The 20,896-nt window shown below is 40.4% G+C and overlaps 1 protein-coding gene across 1 annotated transcript in view; it reads left to right on the top strand.

Annotated features, from left to right (window-relative positions):
- The window catches only part of HOMER1 (homer scaffold protein 1), a 128,461-nt gene extending 108,265 nt beyond the window's left edge, over positions 1-20,196 (top strand). The window contains exon 9 of the mRNA XM_004613148.3: positions 14,783-20,196. Within this exon, the coding sequence (XP_004613205.1) occupies positions 14,783-14,971 (189 nt within the window). The 3' untranslated portion in view covers positions 14,972-20,196. The remainder of the gene's footprint in view (positions 1-14,782) is intronic.
- The last annotated feature ends 700 nt before the right edge of the window (positions 20,197-20,896 follow it).

Genomic DNA, 20,896 nt, shown 5'->3' with positions numbered 1-20,896 from the left:
CCCCTGAGCATTGGCGAATGTGACCCAAAAAGCAAAAATAATAATAATAATAAAATTAAAATAAAAAAATTAGTAATTTTTAGTTATCAAGATTATCCATGGCTTATAAAATCATTTGGAGGATTTCTTTTTTGTTTGTTTTGCCTTTTGGGGTTCACACCCAGCAGTTCAGGGCTTCCTCCTGGCTCTGCACTCAGGGATGACTCTTGGCAGACTCGGAGGACCTGTGGGATGCTGGAGATTGAAGCCATGTGCCAGGCAAATGCCCTCCCCACTGTACTGTCCCCACTGGAAGATTTCTTTTTTTCATTTTCTACCCACTGAAATAATTTGTTGGGCTAGAACTATCTGGTTTGTAGATTTAACAGATCTACCCATTGAAGTTACCTTGGCCTACTGCTTTCTGTGAAGTAATTCTTGATTTCTCTGTTTCTTTTACAGTTCCTGATCTACTTAAACTAGGTTTTCAAATATTTGAAAGCAATTCTTATAGTTTCCTAAAATTACTTGCTCGCAATCCTTTTCTGTTTTATTAAAAGAATGGTGTCGGTCCAGGCATATGCCTCAGTGGTAAAGTGCCTATCCTGTATGCAGGAAATCTAGATTTGGTCCTCCCCAAAAGGGGGCATATGTCTATTCTATTAAGATTTGGAGGGGGAGGGCACCCAAGTACAGGGGGCCCGGGGACAATTCTTGATTAAAGTGGTGCTGGTTTGTTACTCGGGACAGAGGATGTGGTGTTGCAAAGGCCCTTCATGCTGGGGACCACACGGGCTACCCCAGTGGGGGACATTTTGAAAGTGGAATTTAATTGTTTTCATTCTTTCACTTTCACTTATAGGTATTTATTTAAAATTGTAAATATTCCTGTGATCATTGTTTTCGCTTTGTCCCATAGACTCTGAGATTTAGTGTTTTTATTATCATTATTTCTTGACGTTTTATAGTTTCTGTTTTCTTTTCATTAAAAGATGTTTGAAAATAGGTGTTTCAATTTTCTGATTTTCTGGTAGCATTGTATTTTTCTTTTTAAAATCCAATTAGTTCCCAATTTATTACATTGTGGTCATAAGGGGCTTTGTATAATTCCTACTTTACATAATTTACTGTGCCTTTTGTTTTAAAAATGAATGCTGCTTATTGATTTTTGTAATTTGGTTCTTGGTTCTTTGTTCCGCTCGATGTGTGCTCTCTGATCCACTTAATAAGCTGCTGGTGATAACATGCTTAAATCTCATATCCTTAAGTTTTAAGTCACATATTCTTCTATTTTGTGCTTCAAAAAAGTGTTTCTTGGGGCTGGAGCGATAGCTTAGCAGGTAGGGCATTTGCCTTGCACGTGGCCAACCTGGGTTTGACTACTAGCATCCCATATGGTCCCCCGAGCACTGCCAGGAGTAATTCCTGAATGCATGAGCCAGAAGTAACCCCTGTGCATCGCTGGTGTGACCCTAAAAGAAAAAAGAAAAAAAGTGTTTCTTAGTAAATAAGCAGAATCATTTTATTTTCTTTGTATATTGTGGCTTTAGCATTTAAAACTTCTTCCCTAGAGCCAGAAAGCTAGTACAGGGATGAAGGTGCTTGCCTTGTCATCCCTCTGATTGGTTTGAATCCCCAGCACCTGGTTCCTTCAGCACTCCCAGAAGTCCTCCTGAGCACTGAGCCAGTATAGCTCCTTGAGTACCAAAGGATATAGCCCCAAAACAAACAAACAGAAAATTTAAAAAGTGTCTTTCTTTCCCACCTTATTCTACCAGTATCACACTTCCTGTCTGATAGACCTTTGCTCATTTATCAGTTGCTATTCTTGTTGCATTGTTAAAGTTTTTTTTGGGGGGGTGATCATTATGCTTGTAAATATTGTTGCTTCTGCAGCTCTGTGTGTGTGTGTGTGTGTGTGAGATTTAATATGTGATCATGCTACTGTATGTAATGTACATATCGTCAATAGTAGACGATGCTTTGTTAGCCAAATTGAAATTTTTTTCTCTTTAATTGGTAACATTCAGGTTTATTGGTATCATTTTTTTACTTTTTCCAAACCTGAAAGATTTCTAAAAGCATAAAAATTTCAATTTCGTATTATAATTTGTATGTTTGTTGTATTGTTTGTTTTTCTGTATTTGGTATTTTCTTTGCTCTTCAAAATTTTTAATATTAAAGATTGGCTCATATTTGTTGTAGTGATAGTAATTGCCATTAAACTTAAATCTTATTTAGGGGCTGGAGCAATAGCACAGCGGGTAGGGCGTTTGCCTTGCAAGTGGGTGACCCGGGTTCGATTCCCAGCATCCCATATGGTCCCCTGAGCACCACCAGGGGTGATTCCTGAGTGCAGAGCCAGGAGTAACCCCTGTGCATTGCCAGGTGTGACCCAAAAAGCAAAAAATAAAAAAAAATAAAAAATAAAAAAACTTAAATCTTATTTAAAAACTCCCCTGGTCACTTCTGCTCATGTTCCAGTTTACCCTTTGTAATTTGTTAAGTTTTTAAATGATAACCTTTGACTAACAGCCATTATATGTTCAATAATTATGAGCTCCTCCCTGTTTTTAATTCTTTTTTCCCCTATTCTACCTTATGAGAATGTTTTCAAACTACTTTTTATCTGTAGTGTACCTTTGTTTTTGTCTTCGATGTACTTTAAGTAGGAGTTGCTGACCATCAGTTCTTATTATGAAGTTTCCACAGTGAACTTTTGGTCAGGAGTCTCACTTTCCAGTACCATGTCTCTCCACTGGGCGCTATGTCATTCCCTGTGGGCCCCCAGGATATTCCAGGGGGCCACTGGTGAAAATTGTATAATGGGAGGAACAGGTCACTAGGGGCCCAACGAATAGGACAGGAGGCCTCAGGAAGGATGCAAGGTCAGAAGGGGGCAGTGTTTCTCAGTCTTTTCCAACCTCTCCAAAGGCCCGAGCAAGACTGAGAAACACGGCTTGAGGCTTGAGGGGAAGTTTCTCAGTTTTACATGGTTGGCCCCTTCTGATTTCTAGATCCAGGTCTCCATTTGTTTCCAGAAAGTTTTCTTAAATAAAAGTTTAAATCTTACGGGCCAGAGAGGTAACCCAAAGGGCGGGGTGCATGCTCTATATGCTGGAGCTCTGGGCTCACCCTCCAGCTCCTCATATTTTTGAGCAGATTCTGAGCACTTTGTTGGAGTAGCACCCAGTCCCACCAGGTGAGCTCCCACCCTACCAACCATTCCTGCCTTCACACACAAAAATTAAATCTTAGTTTTCCTCCAGTATTTCTCTAAATTAAAATTTTGTTTGTTTTGCTTCGGGCCGACAGCCAGCAGCGTTCAGGAATTACTCCTGGTGCTGCTCAGGGCCCTATATGGGATGCCGGGGATGGAACCTGAATCAGCCTCGTGCAAGGCAAGTGCCCTACTCAGTGTACTATTGCTCCGGTCCCTGGTGTGTTATTTCTTATCAAGTGCTCCTATGATAGATCATTAACTCTTCTTGATTTTGTTTCAAGCACTTTCTAACACTTAATACCCATTTTCCATAATTATCACACCATATTTGATGAGGTTCAAATATGGTGTGAACCATGGGAACACCTGTAAGGGCGATTAGAGGCCTCCCTAAAAGCCTCCATCCCTCTACGAGAGCCTGGCAAGCTACCGAGAGTATCCCACCCGCATGGCAGAGCCTGGCAAGCTGCCCATGGTGTATTCGATGTGCCAGAAACAGTAACAACAATGGGCCTCATTCCCTTGACAGGAGGGAGAGCCTCCTGAAAGAGCCTTCAATATGGCAGCATTAAGAAAGATGAGCAAGGAGAGGTTGATAAAATCTCAGAGACAAACTAGACTGCCAAAACGAAGAAGGACTAAAATGATTGTCTGTACTTTCAACACACGTACTGGCATCGGAAGCATCCATCAAGGACCTGATAGTGCAAGCACAGAAAATCAAGTACGACATCATTGGTCTGACTGAGACAAGAAGGCATCAATCACATCACACCATTTTCGACACTGGAGAAGAACTGTTCCTCAGAACATGCAACAATAGAGGCATTGGTGGTGTCGGTATCCTTATCAACACAAACTTGGCCATGAACATTGATTCATTCAAATGCCTAACAACCCGAATCGGACGATTACCCTTGAATAGATGTGGCTCATCGCTGGCAGTTTCTATCATCGTTGTCTACGCACTAACATCAACTATGATAAAGAAGAAATTGAGAAATTCTACATAGAACTGGAGAAGTCTTATCAAGAAGACCACACCTTCTACAAGATCTTTGTCGGTGATTTCAATGCCAAGATAGGACCAAGAAGGTCGCCCAAAGAACTCCATATTGGGACCCATGGCCTAGAATGGAACGGACAAGGTGAGAGACTGAGTTCATCATGTCGACCAAGACCATTCATGGTAACTCACAGTTCCAGAAGGCCAAATCTAAACATTAGATATGGGAGTCTCCCAGTGAACAGTTCCACAACGAAATTGACCACATCGTATACAATCGATAGTTTTGCCTGACTGATGTCGCTGTTGTCCCAAAATTTCAAACGGGATCGGACCACCATCTCCTTTGTGCAAAATTCTACTTCAAGGACTGCGAAGTTTAAGTTTAAGAAGAGAACTCCTGGAATGACCATCAACTGAGAGCTCTTTGGCACTGTTGCAGCAACGGGAAGATGCCATCGTTGACAACATTGATGAGGAATTCGATCGGCTGGTTCAGCACCTCCATGACTGCACAAGGAATGCGAGAGTGGGAAAGCCACAGACAGACGCCTGTCTTCAGAAACTCTCGAGCTTATTCACCAACGTGGTTAGGCATGAGCCTCAGGCAATCACAGGCCAACGTCTGATCTCGCATAGCTGTGCAGAGAAGCAATAAAGGAAGACCTCAAAGAGAGAAGAGCAGCAGTGTTGGCTGACTCGGCAGAAGCTAGGAAAAGTATTCGCAACGCTCGCCTGTTCTTCGCCAACTACAAGACCAAGATGACTGCCCTCCGACTTCCTGATGGATCTATCCCATCTTCCAGAAGTGCAATGGAGAGGATTATTCACGACTTCTACTTGGATCTCTTTGACAGCCATGTCCACCTGCCCACATACCAAATTCTGCAGGATGAATATGTCGTTCTCAAGGTCCTCCCTTTTGAAATCCATTTCGTCACCTGGTCCAGACAAGGTCAGACCTGAACACCTGAAGAATCTGCCACCAGTAACCTGAACACCTGAAGAATCTGCCACCAGTACTCGTCAATACACTGGCTCGGCTCTTCACACGCTATTTGTCTGAATGCAAGGTTCCGTCCCTATGGAAAACCAGCAGAACCGTTCTGTTGTACAAGAAGGGAGACATCCACGACATCCACAACTTTCGCCCATTCTGCCTGTTATCCGTCATCTACAAGTTGTTCACTTGAGTCATCCTGAATAGTATAGGCAGAACACTAGACTGAGGACAACCATGTGAGCAAGCCGGGTTCCAAATAGGATTCAGCACGATCGACCATATGCACACAGTGGCCAAGCTCAATGAAGTTTCTCGAGAATTCAAGATGCCGCTCTGTCTAACATTCATCAATTTAAAGAAGGCCTTCGATTCTGTTGAGACTGAAGTGGTCATCAAAGCCCTAGCCAAATAGGGCATTCAAACTGAGTCAATGAGTCAAAAACATCAAGATCCTCCGAGACCTGTATTACAGATTCACCACCAGGATCTCACCATTCTACAAAGAAGTGATCATTGACATAAAGAGAGGGGTTCGGCAGGGTGATACCATTTCACTGAAACTCTTAAGTGCCATAACTGTGTAGTCATGGCCGAGTGGTTAAGGTGATGGACTTAAAACTCTTCAGTGCCACCCTCAAAAATGTCATGCAATGACTGGAATGGGAAGGAATATGAGTGAAGATAGATGGTTGGCAACTATACCATCTCCGCTTCGCTGATGACATTGTTCTAATAGCACCAAACATTAGCCATGCAGCACAAATGCTGGTTGTCTTCAACCATGAGTGTGGAAAGGATGGACTGCAGCTGAATCTCACCAAGACAATGCTCATAAAAAACAAACTAGTCCCTGACGTTCCATTTGCTCTCAATGGAATGAACATCTCTGAATGCAGCAGCTATGTGTACCTGGGTTGAGAACTCAACATGCGGAACGGCTTGGTGCCAGAACTGCGCAAGAGGAAGAGAGCAGAGTGGAACGCCTTCAAGAGGGTCGAAGAAGTGGTTAAGAAGACAAAGAACCTCCGGCTCTGGGCACATCTTTTCGACTCCACCATTCTTCCTGCACTAACATATGCCTCAAAGACCTGTGCCCTACAAAAATGGGACGAGAACGCTATTTGAGTTTCCCAAAGAGGAATCCAAAGAGCTATGCTTGGAGTATCACGTCTCACTCAAGTGAGAGAAGGAATCCAGAGTTCCGACCTCCGTCGACGATCAAGAATCAGGGATGCTGTCTCGTTTGCCAACGTGTCGAAAATCAGATGGGCCGGACACATAATTCGATTCAGAGACAACCGCTGGACTAGAGCTGTTACGGACTGGATTCCACGGGACGTCAAAAAACTGAGTGGCCTCCCACCTACGAGATGGTCAGACTTCTTTGCTAAAACCCTGAACGAACGGTTTGAGGCTCTTCGTGTTCCTGGAGCAAGCAGATACCATTAAGCTACACTAGCACGGAACTGGGACGAATGGAGACGTTACTGGCGCCCGCTTGAGCAACTTGAAGATCAATGGGATGACAAGTGATACAAGTAATACACTTTCTGACCATTTTTTTCTATGGTCTTTGTTATATTCTTTTTATCCCTTAAATTTTAATAATAATTGAATAAAAATCCTTATTTAGATTTATTTTCCTTGAGCTAGATTAGGTCTCCATTTCTGATATGATTTTTACCTTTTCTGTTTCTGTCATAGTTTTAATCAGTTTTTCTCAATTTTTCAGAATCTCATTTCTGTTTTTAGTTTCTGAATGTCTGATTCAAGCTCTTTCTTGAATGCTGTTTGAAAATATTTAATTCAGTGTATAAGTTCTATTTTCTTTTTGCTTTATAGTTGGCTGTAGAGGGATGGGGTGGGAGGATATTTTTACTTCAATTCCTGAAAGTCTTCAGTATCATTTTTTGTTTTCATTTTATAATTCTTCTGTAAATGTGGATTGCTTGTACCTTTGTACTTTGTGGACAGAGTAGCAGGTTGTGGTGGTTTACACAAATTTTAGTACAAAAACATTCTGTTTTGAAGAGACAATGGAGAGAGATTGTGTGCTTTTCAGTATATTTCAATTTTCCTTCATCCTGCAAGATTACAGATTTTCCCATATTTCTTTCTTCTTTACTGTTTATTTTTTCTCTCCACTCCCGCCCCCCCCACCCCACCCCCCAATGACTTTTTCTGCATTTTGCTGTCTTCTTAGAAGAACTACCTTTCCAGGCTTGTTCCCTGGGTCTTTGTGCATGTGGCATTCCTTTCTTATCATCTGTTCTGCTTACAGAACTGTTTATTCCCTCCAAATATTTTGGCACTTTTGGAGTCTTCCTTAGAGTCATAAGAATTCTGTCTTAGGCCTTTTGTTCTCCTCTTCCCTTATTGAGCCTTGTCTGCACACCCATGCCTTGCCTCTGCAAAGGATTAAAGAGCTTGAGAAATCTCTCTGCCGAAAATTGGTGCTTGTGTGTTCTAATTACAGGTATTTGGAATTTTTATTGTTCCTTTCTAGTTACATGGAAGTTGTGGAATTTATGAGGTTTCACTTGTTCTTTTTATTGGTTTATATAGTTTGAAAGGATGGAGGTTTCAGTGTGCACAGCTAATGTCGCCTTAGTTAACCAGAAATATGTGGTTTTTTTTTTTTGGAGTGCATGTACCATTAAAACAGAAAACAGCACAAGGCAGTACTGCTCATTTTACTCTCTAGCACAAAGAAGATCATTTGTAAATATTTTTAATGGCTTAAAATTTATTTTGTGTTTTGGGGCCAGTTTTCTGTTAAATTATCAATATAGTTAATGATTTACATGTCCAGCTGTATATAAAAAATAATCATCTAAGGTGGTACTTACTGGTTATGTAACTTACTGGTTAGAACTTAAGATATAAATCAGATTCTATAGCTTTTATTTTGGAAATGGGGTTTTGTCCCCAGCCAGCTGTTCTCAGGGGCTACTCCTAGATCTGTGCTCAGGGGGTACTCTTGGTAGTGTAGAGGACACCAGATGGTGCCAGGAACCAAAACAGGGCAGGCTGCATGCAGAGCAAGCATCTTCACCCCTCTGCCATCTCTCCTCCTCCAAAACATTTTTTTAAAGATTTTTTTATTGAATCACTGTCAGATAGACCCTTACAAAGCAGTTCATAATTAGTTTCAGTTATACACTGTTCCAACACCCAGCCCTCCACCAGAGTCCTCAGTTTCTCTCTCATCACCCCCTACCTCCTCCTCTTCCTCCTCCTCCTCCTCCTCCTCTTCTTCTTCTTCCTCCTCCTCTTCCTCTTCCTCCTCCTCCCTCCTCTCTCCCCCACCCCTCTCTCCTTTTAATACTCAGTTCTTGTCCAGCATAATCATTTCCAACTATTATTGTCATACTGGTCCCTTCCTCTCTTTACCTCTGCCCCACACACACTTGTGGTAGATTCCAACATTGACCTGTCCTACTAGCCCCTGTTTTCCCTGGCCATGAGTATTAGTCTTCTAATATATATATATATATATATATATATATATATATTATACATATAAAATTCTGTATCTGTCCTTCTCTTTCTGGCTCATTTCATTCAGCTTGATACTCTCCATGTCCATCCATTTATAGGCAAAAATTCATGACTTCATTTTTCCTAATAGCTCCATTGTGTAGATGCACCGTACTTTCTTTATCCATCTGTCTGTTCTCAGGCACTCAGTTTATTTCCAGATTCTGGCTATGGGGAATAGTGCTACAGTAAATATAGGAGTGCAGAGGTGTTTCGGCTATATGTTTGGGCCCCCACAGTATAGTCCCAGAAGTAGCATTGCTGTTTCAAATGTGAGCTTAATTTCTAGTTTTCTGAAGATGTCCATATTATTTCCAAAAAGGCTGGCCTGGTCTGCATTTCCATGAGCAATGAATGGAGTTCCTTTCTCCCCACATCCACACCAACACTGTGGTTCTTTTTTCTCTTGAAAGTGTGCTGGTCTCTGTGGTAACAGATGATATACCTCATTGTTATTTTGATTTGTATCTCCCTGATGATTAGTGATTAGTGCTTTTTTAATATGCCTTTTGGGCTCCAACAGTTTTTATTTTGATTAAATAATACAGGGCACTCTGCAACAGGCTGTTTTCACTCGGGGCAGCCCAGAGCGGGCGGGTGAGAACCCTCCCTGCCCTAAGGGACCCAGCTCCGGCAGCCGACCACCACTACCCAACTGCCGCCACGCTTCAGCCGCTTTCCGGACACATTATAAGACACTCCCTACCCATTTTCTATAATTACCACACCATATTTGATGGAGTTCAGACAGTAGACAACAAATCATAGAGAGTAATATATATAACTCCACCTTTCAGAGAGCCTGGCAAGCTACCAAGGGTATCCTGCACACACGGGCAGAGCCTGGCAAGCTCCCCGTGGCATATTCGATATGCCAAAAAGAGTAACCATAGGTCTCATTCCCCTGACACTGAAAGAGCCTCCAATTCTTGGGAAAGACTAGTAAGGAGAGGCTGGTAAAATCTCAGGGCTTGGAGGAATAGAGACGTTACTGGTGCCCACTCGAGTAAATCGACAAACAACGGTATGACAGTGATACAATGAAATAATACAGGATTTTAGTTTATAGAAAATTAACTTGATATGGTCCCATTGATAATAATGATAATTTTATTTATTTATTTATTTGTGTTGGCATTATGTGGTTCCTCTTTGTATTTTTTGAATTTTACTTTTTTTTTTTTTAATTGAATCACCATGAGATACACAATTGCAAAGTTGTTAGTGGCTGGGTTTCTGTAATGGAATGTTCCAACACCTGCCCCTCCACAGTATACATTTCCCATCGCCTGTGTCTCCAGTTTCCCTCCCAGCCTGACTCAATGGCAGGCTCTCTCACTCGTTCTCTCTCACTCTTCTTTCTCTCTCTCACTCTCTCTCCTTTTGAGCATTATGGTTTACAATACAGGTACTGGAAATGTATCATGTTGTTCCTTTACCTCCTTTCAGCTCATATCCAGAGTGATCATTTCCAACTGTCATTGTCATAGTGGTCCCTTTGCTCTCCCAACTGCCCTCTCCCCCAAAACTTGAGGCAAGCTTCCGATCGTGGACCACTCCTCCTGGCCCTTGTTTCTACTGTCCTTGGGTATAAGTCTCACACTGTTTTGTTTTTTTTTTTTGGTGATTGTAATTTTAAATTGTCTGAATCATTTTTGTGTTTTTGGCTTCGCCGCTCAGGAAGCACAGAGCACTGTCTTCTCCTTGCTAGGGTTTTGTACATCCAGCTGTTGCCCTTTAAAGCACTTAGAAGAGGACTAGCAAATTTGGGCCTCTAGTGCTTTATCAGACCCAAACCAGGACTCTATGTGTCTGTAGTACCTGATTTACATTTCCGTAAAGGAGAAGAGAAAATATTAGGACAAAAAATATGTAATAAGGGACTGGAGCAATAGTACAGTGGGTAGAGCGTTTGCCTTGCACACGGCCAACCCAGGTTTGATTCCCAGTATCCCATTTGGTCCTCTGAGCACTGCCAGGAGTAATTCCTGAGTGCAGAGCCAGGAGCAACCCCTGAGCATTGCCAGCTGTGACCCATAAATCAAAAAAAAAAAAAGTAATAAAAAATAGAAGACAGAATAAGACCAAGGGGAGGCCTGGAGTATGTATATAGCAAATACAGAAGAGAAAATGACTAAGAAATGTTGCCAACCAGGATTCTGGTTGCCTGTGTTGGTCCGTGGCTCTGGGTCATCAGTTTCTGCTCCTGGATCCTAGTCAGCCTCAGCCCAGCACTGTCATCGTTGTATCAGGTCCCCCTGGCATCTGCAGAGTCAAAGCCCTCCTCTCAGACGAGTAACTCAGAGCACAAGACTCCCAGAGCAAATGGCACCATTTTCATAGCAGGAGGGATTTTGTGTTTTGCTTGCTCCCATTGACGTGTTTGGGTGTTTCATTGACGAGCAAAGAGAACTTTCACATTGGGGGGAAGTGTTAGAGGGAGGTGGATGGTGCCTGGTGAAGTGGGTGTTTTCTGCTCAAGGACATGGGTCTGTTTTCAGAGTAGGAAACCTTCTCTTAAAGTTACTGCTTAAGTAGGCAAGGGCTCGTGCTGCGAGTCATGAATAGGAAGTTCACCCGGGTCCCAGGTTCTGTTTTCTCCGTCCTTGTGTAGGGCCTCCATGCATTTGGCTTCTGAATTTATTATTATAAGTAGTTCGTGGGTTTCAGATTTTACTTATCTTCACCTTGGAGATTATTCAGAAGAAAACTAGAAATGTACTTGGTTTAACATTTTACAATAAATACATTCGATTTGAATTCCTGAAATTCTTATTTAGAAATCTTTGTAGTTTCTTTATCCCTTTCTTCATGTCCTGTGGTCATCTGTGGCATCTCTGCTTGATTCTTGCTCTTATTTCTGTCAAAGTTTGTGAACACTTCTTTCTATTTATTTATTTATTTATTGAATCACAGTGAGATACACAGTTACAAAGTTGATCATGGTTGGGTTTCAGTCCGTAAGGCTCCAACACCCACCCTTTTACCGGTGTATAGTTTCCTGCCCCACCCCCACCCGCCTCTATGCTCTATGGCAGGCACTTCTCTCTCTCTCTTTCTCTCTCTCTCTCTCTCTCTCTCTCTCTCTCTCTCTCTCCTCCCCCCCAATTTTGTGCATTATTGTTTACAGTATCAATACTGAAAGATTAATTGTCATACTGGTCCCTTCTCTATCCCAACTGCCCTTTGCCTCCCATACACTTGTGGCAAACTTGTGAATATTTCTTAAGTCCTAAATTAATTGTTGTTTTCTTATATGTATTTAAGAAATGCATATGAGATCTCTCAATTATTTTTATAAAAAAATTTAGCGTCTACCGTGCTGTAAGATAATGGGGAATATTCAGGGGAATATTCATCTTCACCAGAGCTAGAACTGTTTCTTTCCACTCCTAGTGTTAGTCCTTGTGTATGTTGTACAGTGTGCTGCTGCTTTGTTTAAAACCTGCCAGATGTTCTTTAGAACTAAAAGAAAAAAAAAAAGAAAAAGGTTTCCCACAATCCTTTACACTGTACAAAAAATTTTTTTATAGGGGGGAATTTACTTTTTGGGGGTTAGAAGGGCCTCTGTTCTGGGTTTCAGTGCCAGTGATGGAACTCAGGGCTTCACACTTGCTATGCTCTACCAGCTATGTTATGTTCTAGACCTCAGGAACTTACACCTAAGTGATGTATTAACAATTGAAATCTATTTTCTAAAGCTGATTTACAGTGTGTAAACTAACATCAGAATATATCATTTGTTCCATTTAGTTTATATAAGTGAGCGTAATTTATATCAATCTCCTTTTAAAAATTTTTTAGTTTATTATTTTGTTTTGGGACCACACCTGGTGGTGCTCCCAGCTCTGCTAGGTGGTCACTCCTGGCAGTGCTGGGGTATAACCCAGGCATCCCTACTGCAAAGCATGTACTCCAGCCCACTGAACTCACTCTGGCGTATGTCGGTTCCTTAATTCTTCATATCTTCAAAGTAAGCTTTCCTGTCAGGATATATAACTTTCAATTTACTGCTTATATGGATGCTTAATATATAGAAAGCAGATATATATAAAGTATATATTAAAATGTAATAGTTTCTCAGCTGTGTAATGTAAATCATTGTCTACAAATAATGGCCAGAGCTGGAGAGAACAGGGATTGTTCTGCATGTGACCACTTCTGCTAACTCTGGTTCAGTGCCCAGTACCACATATGGTCTTCTGAGCACCACCAGGGGTGACTTTTGAGCACAAAGCCAGGAATAGCCCCAGAGCACCCTAGGGCATGGCCCAAAAAAACAAAATGAAAACAGGGAAAGGAAGAAGATGAAAACAGTCTGGGGCTGGAGAGATAGTGCAGGGTAAGGTGCTTGTTTGGTACATGGCTGACCCTGGTATCACATATGGTCCAATGAGCACTGCCAGGAGTCATCCCCGAGAACAGAGCCAGAAGTAAGCCCTGAGCACCCAAAATTAAAAAGTATAATCATTTTTTCCTGCCAGTTTTCATGATTTTTAACTAAAATTAAAATTTTAGTTATTTCATTTTGTTTTTTTAAGAATCACTCATGTTTATCATACTTAGAAATATTAGTTTTTAATTTGTGTGGGGGTCTACCCAAAAACAGTAACAATAAGTCTCACAATGAGAGACGTTACTGGTGCCCACTCAAACAAATCAATGAGCAACGGGATGACAGTGACAGTAGAGGTGTTGGGTTTGGTTCACACCAGCAGTGCTCATGGGACCAAATGTGGTGCCAGAGATTTGAACCACCTTTGCACCTCAAGGCAAACTTTTTACCTTGTGTACTATCATTCTGACCCTAGAAACATTTTTTAAGTAAAATAATCTGTAAGCATGCTAGGTCTTACTGTTTAAAACATTTTAAACCAGGGCCGGACTGGAGCAATAGCACAGTGGGTAGAGCGTTTGCCTTGCATGCAGCTGACCCGGGTTTGATTCTCAGCATCCCATATGGTCCCCTGAGCACTGCCAGAAGTAATTCCTGAGTGCAGAGCCAGAAGTAGCCCCTGTGCATCGCCGGGTGTGACCCCAAAAAGAAAAAAACAACTAGGGCCATAGAGGTAGTACAGGGGTAAGTGTTTGTCTTGCATGGGGCTGACCAGATTCAATCCCTGCAATCACATATGGTACCCTCAGCAGTCCTGGAACACTACACTTGGGTGGATGTGGCAAAATTTTTTAAATAAAATTTAAATTTTATAACACTTTTTCTATTTTTATGAACTTTTAATTACATTTTACATAAATTTTTTCTTTCCTTGATTTGCAATATGAAAGATTTGTTACTGATTTTCTTAAATATACACAACAATTTCTCTTTACCATAGTTTTGGCAGTGATGCTGTATTCTGCATCAGAAACTTTTGTTTTCATAATGAAGCATAGCAGATTATAATTGATTTATTCACTGGGTTTTAAACCCTCATTTAGAGTCTTTTCTTTTCAGTGGGGGGAAGGGTTGGCCACACCCAGAAGTGCTCAGGGCTTACTCCTGGCTCTCTAATAGCTCCTGGTAGTGCTCCGGAGCCTGTGTGAGGTACCAGGGCTTGAATCTGGGTCAGCCATATGCAAGCAAGCACATTACTATCTCTCTGGCCCTTCTAGAGAATCATTTTCTTCTCTACATCTCTCCCTCCACAATTGTTGTTAAAGAGAAGAAATTAATTTCTTTTATTCTGGTTGCTTTCACCTGAGATTGCCAATGTTTGTGTGTTCAGATAAGCACAAAGAGAAAGGAAGTATAGATAATCCACAAAATGCATCTTCTGATATGTTGCCTGGCATGAACTGAACAGTAAATTTTGGCTGGGTGGAGAGATAGATTCCTGAGCCAGCCATTCAATAAAACCATGTGGACTTCTCAGAAGGCAAGATCTGAAATCTCCTTGCACTGTGTTAATTTGAGATTCAACAGCTCATCCTTACTTCATGAACTACCGCAGTACTCATAATGATGCAAGTTACATCATTGTCTGTGTTATGAACTAATGCTCATTTATGTATCACACTTTTGTTTCTAAAGGAAGTAGAAATTCGGAACAAAGACCTGGAGGGACAACTCTCTGACTTAGAGCAGCGTCTGGAGAAAAGTCAGAACGAACAAGAAGCTTTTCGCAATAACCTGAAGACACTCTTAGAAATTCTTGATGGAAAAATATTTGAACTAACGGAATTACGAGATAACTTGGCCAAGCTACTAGAATGCAGCTAAGGAAAGTGACATTTCAGTGCCAACTGACTAAAAGATATACATACTGTCTCTCTTTGTAGGACTGTTTGGGCTCTGCATCAAGATTGCACAAAAAATTTGAATACCACTCCTCCGGGAGGAGGACCTTTTGAAAATTGGAATTGTATATTTCAGTGTAAATTTTAGAATTCAGCTTGTAGCCAGTTTGAGAGGAAAAAAAACAGAGATGAAAAACTTGAACTACAAATTACCTCCATGTATATTATTGGCCATAGTTAACTGGAAAGTTTTAGAAACCTAATGCAATCTTTTTTCTGATATTAGCCAATGGGAGAATTATCATTGTCTGGGTCACATCCCACTTTTGTGTTCAACACAGTGAAGGTTATCTGCTTTTTCAGTTAATTTATTTATGATATCTAAAGCTATGTTTTGTGCAAAAACTTAGTGATGAAAGCCCTGTCTTTTGTTGTATTGGAATAATTTCTCAGGATATTTTTGCACTGCTGAGAAGTGGTGCCATTACCAATTAATTCTTGCCAGAAGTGAGAGAGAGCTGCATCTTGAAATGAAACATACTTACTATAACTGGGTGTATAGAGTTCTTCCCTTTTTTTATACTGGAAGATATTTCACTCTGGAGACCACTCTGGTACACTCTGGTATTCTCTAATCTTGTCCACTGTATAGTTTACTTTTCCATATTGATTCCATGTACTTAAGAGAAGATATTGTCTCCCATTTTATTACACATTTTAAAGCCAACTAATGAAGGCAGCTGAGTCCCTCAGAAATCTTTCTTTTTAAATTTCTAATAAATTTGACACAAAGTACTGAACTACAGCAGCCCACCGCGGACGGGCTGGCCTAGCAATGTTAAGTATATTTACAGAATATGCAGTTACATTTATTTATATATTTTGCAAGAAATCTTTTCTGAATGATCAATGCATTTCAATTTACAAATAGTGGTTATTGGGGAACTGTTTATTATAGATCATTTTAAGGTGTATAGCTATTTTAAAGGGGATTCATTTCCGTCCAACAACAGCCTATCAGAGGACTCTTGGGATTGGAGCTGTGTACTCTGGGTCTTCACACCCCCACATCTCTATTCAAACCTCACAAGGCAATATTCTGAACTGTTATCGAGGCATTTCAAAATGGGAACTCAATTCAATAGGCTCTTCTCAGTGAGCAGGTTTTAATGTTGTTTTGATGTAATTTTAAAAGACTTTTAGCAAACATGCATTTCTTTATATAATATATTTATTTTAAGAGGCTATTTTAAAAGTAAGCCAAGTGCTGTCTGCTTACGGAGTAGGAACTGCATCAAAGTCCATATATTCTTGCTGTACGATGCCTGTGAAGTGGAAAAAGGTTCTTTTTTAAAGTATCAGCCTGAGTTTCCGGCTTGATAGAATCTACAAATGCACTGACATTTTGTCTGTACCCCAAAACAATTGGATTGTTAAGTACAAAATTAAGCTAATGAGTCAATTTGTAACCATTTTTTTTCACTCACAAACAGCGACTCTAGTCGATTTTATTTTATATATGTATGTGTATGTATGTAAATACATACAAATTAATTTATATTAGAGTGAAAAAAATAAAAGGTTTGTTTTTAAAGTTAGTTTCTAAAGTGAATTTTCAGATGTCTCTGAGAAGTTTATATCAGACACTCATGTGCTGTGTGTGCCATAACATCATTTTAGGGTATTTTTGTCACTTATTTAGTATAGAGAGGACAATTTAGATACACAATGTTAGATACACAAACTCAGAGGTGAGATTTTTCTCTGATAAATCAGGTAATAAAATGTATTTGATAAAGGTACTTTGAAGTACATGTGAGGTTATCCCACAATTTCTGAGTAACAAAGAGTACCAGATTTAACACTAGGAATCAGGGAATTTAGTTAATGAAAAGTTAAAATTAAAGCAGTGTAAGCTGTTGAATGGTAAGTGAATTATTTTAATGATTAATATGATATTTTTCAATTTTGACATAGCTTTCATTTAATGGGAAAATTGCTTACCCAAATGCCTCCACTTGAATTGTATTGATAGGTGAGACATGTACAATTCAATATACACATATGCCCGTGCATATATACAGAAAATTATTTTTAATATTTTCCTACTGATAGCAAATTTAAAATCAGAAGTTTTGTGAGTTTTTCCTTGTCAATAGAGTCTGATATTTTCCCTTTTTTAGTGATTTAACAATTTCTTGAGGGCTGCACCTTTAAATTCCCAGATTGTAATTAGAATGTACAGTAAATGGGATAAGGTGAACACAAGTGCACATATAAATAAAATCTTAATTAAGACCATTTAAACATTCATTTACAGAGTAAGAGTAGATATCATCAACTCATGATTAGGATGTGTGCCTACTGTAGTTTTATCCATTTCTGTATGATATAAATAAAAGTTTGCATACTAAAATTTGATTTTTCCCAGAGACAAGCACTATATAGTATATCTATTTAGATCAAACTGTGGTAATCTATTTATCAGGAAACAATGTTGGGGACTGTAGCCTGAATATGTGGACTTAAAGTAATACAGAAATGAAGAGCAGACATGGATTCCATTGTGTATAAGTTATTATGTGACTGCTATGAATTCTTGTATAAAACAAAAACAATGAAAAAAAGAAAAACAAAAATACAGTTTTTATTTTGAAATACATTTGTTGTTCTGTGGAGAATGTAATTTATCTTTATTTTCCTTCAGTCTTTTACAGATATTTACAAACATTTAAGTGATGGCAGCATTTACTTAAATCTTACAGGTGCTATGGACTTTGCTTTAGTGCATTATGTTGTGAAATTCTTTGACATTTGACATAAAAGGTTTTATAGGCATTTCCCTACTTGGAAAATTAGTTTTATTTCTTCTCTGTCTCTCATTCTCTCTCTCTCCTTCCTCCTCCCCTCCCCTCCCCCTCCTCTCCCCTCTCTCTCTGTCTCTGTCTCTCTCTCTCTCTCTCTCTCTCTCCCCCCCTCTTCAGTCCCTCACTTCCTCTCTCCTCCAACCCCCCCCTTCTGTCTTTCTTTCTCTAATACTGTTTCTGCAGATGAAGAAAAAGTTCATGAAGTGGCGTCCTTGGCCCTGTAGAGGAACGTGTGCACCAACTTAGATTTAATGTTTTGCTGTCATTAAACTTCAGGAGTTACAGGAGAAATGTTTTTTTCCCTCCAGGCAGACCTAAAGACACCACCGCCTTTAAAAGTCATTTCTTTGCCCTTTAAAAGTAAATTCATTCTCTAACTTGTGCTCTTAGCGGTCTTCCACTTGTTGTTAAGTCTGGAGTATGCAGCTCAGCTGATCACTCTCTCCTTAAGACCCTGTGATTCTTTGTCGGTTCTGGATTAGGAGGCGGGCCAGAGGGAACATCTGTTGGCAGTATGTTTATTTGTTTTTCCAAAAAATTCTTTCATTTACTTGGTATCAAGTGGTTCTAACATCCTGAAATTCTGTATTTGAAATCATAAAATTGTCTTTATTGAATTTTGTCTTCTGGATATTTATCATTGTTTATCATGCATGATGTAAATTTATTTATATAAAGTCCTAAAGAAGAAAATTTTTAGGGAAGAAGTTGAGAATGACACATTCATTTTTTTTTTCTCAAGGAGCATTGCTGTAATGAGCATTTGTTGAGAAGACAATTTTCATGTGAGAGAATATTTTAAAATTCCTAGAGAAAGATCATTTTAGAATGGACCAGATGTATTAGTCACCTTTATATATTTATAATCATCTTATTTAATATTCTTCCTAATATTTATGTTGAATTCGACCTTACATCCAAGTTTTTCTCTATGGGAAACAAATATATAGAATGTTGCTCAAATATAAGCATGATTACTGAATTAAAGATGTGAAATGCTTTTCATTTTTGTTTGCATGTCACCTAGGAAAATAACTGACAATTTTATTCAAGAAAAAAATACTAAAAATTTAGTCAGCACTACACTGCCTCCTGATTTCTGTTTTGTATATTAGATAGAAAAGGAAGGTGAATGGAGGGTGCTCAGAGGCTGGGCGCAGGCTTGACATGCAGGAGGCCCGGGTTTGATCCCTGGCGTTGCTGGGAGTAATCCCTGTGGACAAAGCTGAATGCACCCCTCAGCACTGGGTGTGACCCCAAAACAAACACAGTTTTATTATATAAGCTGCCAAAGCAAGCACTAAACAGACATACAAAAAAAAAAAAGTTGTAAGTTCATTTTACCCAAACCAGGTGAATCGTGAAGAGAAATTATGTAGATAAGAATGAAGAAAAGGACACAAGCTCCCAATAGGCTTCTAACCAATACTCTTATTTTTAAGGGGGGGGGGAACTCTTTATTTCTTAAGGGGAGATCTCCCTTATTTTTCAGGGGGAATCCCCCAAGCAGCGTGGAGGGGCCTTGAGGCTACTCTCTGCAGTACTCAGCCAACCTGGCCTAATGCTTCAGTGCTTGAGCCCGGCCATGCAGCAGTGCTGGGGGTCCCCAGGGTCACACCCAGCTTTGCTGGGGAGCCCTACAGTGCTCTAGTTCAGACTCCGTTCTTCTGCATGTGGCCCTGAGTCCTGAGCCATCTCCCTGGCCCTAATGCTCTAATATCTTCAGAGGCCGTCAGGATCTTGCACACTAGGGACGCCTTTCAGAGGATACCGAGAGTCTCTGGGTGAGGAGAGGAGTGTGAGGCCTCAGAGGCAGCGCAGGCAGGCAGGCACTCCCCCTCCCCAGGTGGCATCAAATCCCCAGCACCACATATGCTCCCACCAAGCACCACCAGGGGTCACTCTTGAGCACAGAGCCAGGAATAGCCCCTGAGCACTGCCAGGTATGGCCCAGTGCCCACCCCTCCCCCTAAGAAAGAAAAGTAGGAGAACAGTGCTCCAGTTACTCCCTTGGAAGGCACTTGAGGGTAGCCAGAGACACGAGGTTTGTTCCCTACTTGCTGCTGCTTTAACTAAAGGAGCTGGGATTGTCCTAATGAATGTCACGGACTTTTGGAAAACGCCGTACTTTGGTCAGGACCTGCTATCCAAGATGAACACCTAACTCTCAGAGCACCCTCTTCTCTGGGACTCTGACCTGCTCTTGTCAGTTATTTTCATGTCAGATCTATCCAGGGACAGAAATATTACTGTTTTTCTCCTAATAACACCAAATTAAGGTGATAACTGGTGCCTAAAAATTGCAAGGTTCAGCTCATTTCTGTAGCACAGAGAAATGCCTTTTGTGGATTTTTTTTAATCTGCACTCACGATTTTCTTTTCTCTGTTTATAATATCTGTAACTATGCTCGTGTTATCAGTATCAGAGGCCATACCTATATGGCTTGTGTTTTTGATGTATTTGATTATTATACCTTTGACTGTTTCAGAAAGCGTGTCTAGAAAGCAGACATTCTCGAGACTAGTACTGCTTTCCTGACAGCTTTGGTATGAAATGGAACAGGAAGGAGAGTTTGTTGGAAGTCTACTCTGTGGTGGGCACTGTCCTAACTGCTCAGCATTTCCTTCGGAGGAAGGTTGCAGGGAAGGAGAGGAAGAGGCTCAAATGATGGCTCCTGGGGTGCTTTGTATGCTGGCAAAGGGCTGAGGGCTTACTTGTTTTTCTGGTACCATTTTCCCCTGCTTGCCTTTCCTCTCAGGAATAACTCAGTTAGGGCATATCTGAACTATATCTTTAATATTAGACTCTTCTGGAACTTCCTCATTCAGCCTCCCTTTGTGTTTACAGTGCTTATTATCCATTAGTTGTAAATCACACTTTGTTGGCCGGTGTTATATTTATGCAATGTTTTGAGTCCTAAAATTGTTTTTAACTTACAGGCTTCAGATAATCCAAGGAAAGTAAGTTTCATGTGCAGAATTTCAAGCTATAAAATTAAGTGAAAACTGTACCTAAAGGGCTTGGGAAAGCAATTCATCTC

The sequence above is a fragment of the Sorex araneus genome, chromosome 1 (assembly GCF_027595985.1).
Source record: "Sorex araneus isolate mSorAra2 chromosome 1, mSorAra2.pri, whole genome shotgun sequence".
Taxonomy (NCBI): Eukaryota; Metazoa; Chordata; class Mammalia; order Eulipotyphla; family Soricidae; genus Sorex; species Sorex araneus.
Note: the sequence above shows the minus strand (reverse complement) of the source record. Positions and strands in the feature narration are given on the sequence as shown.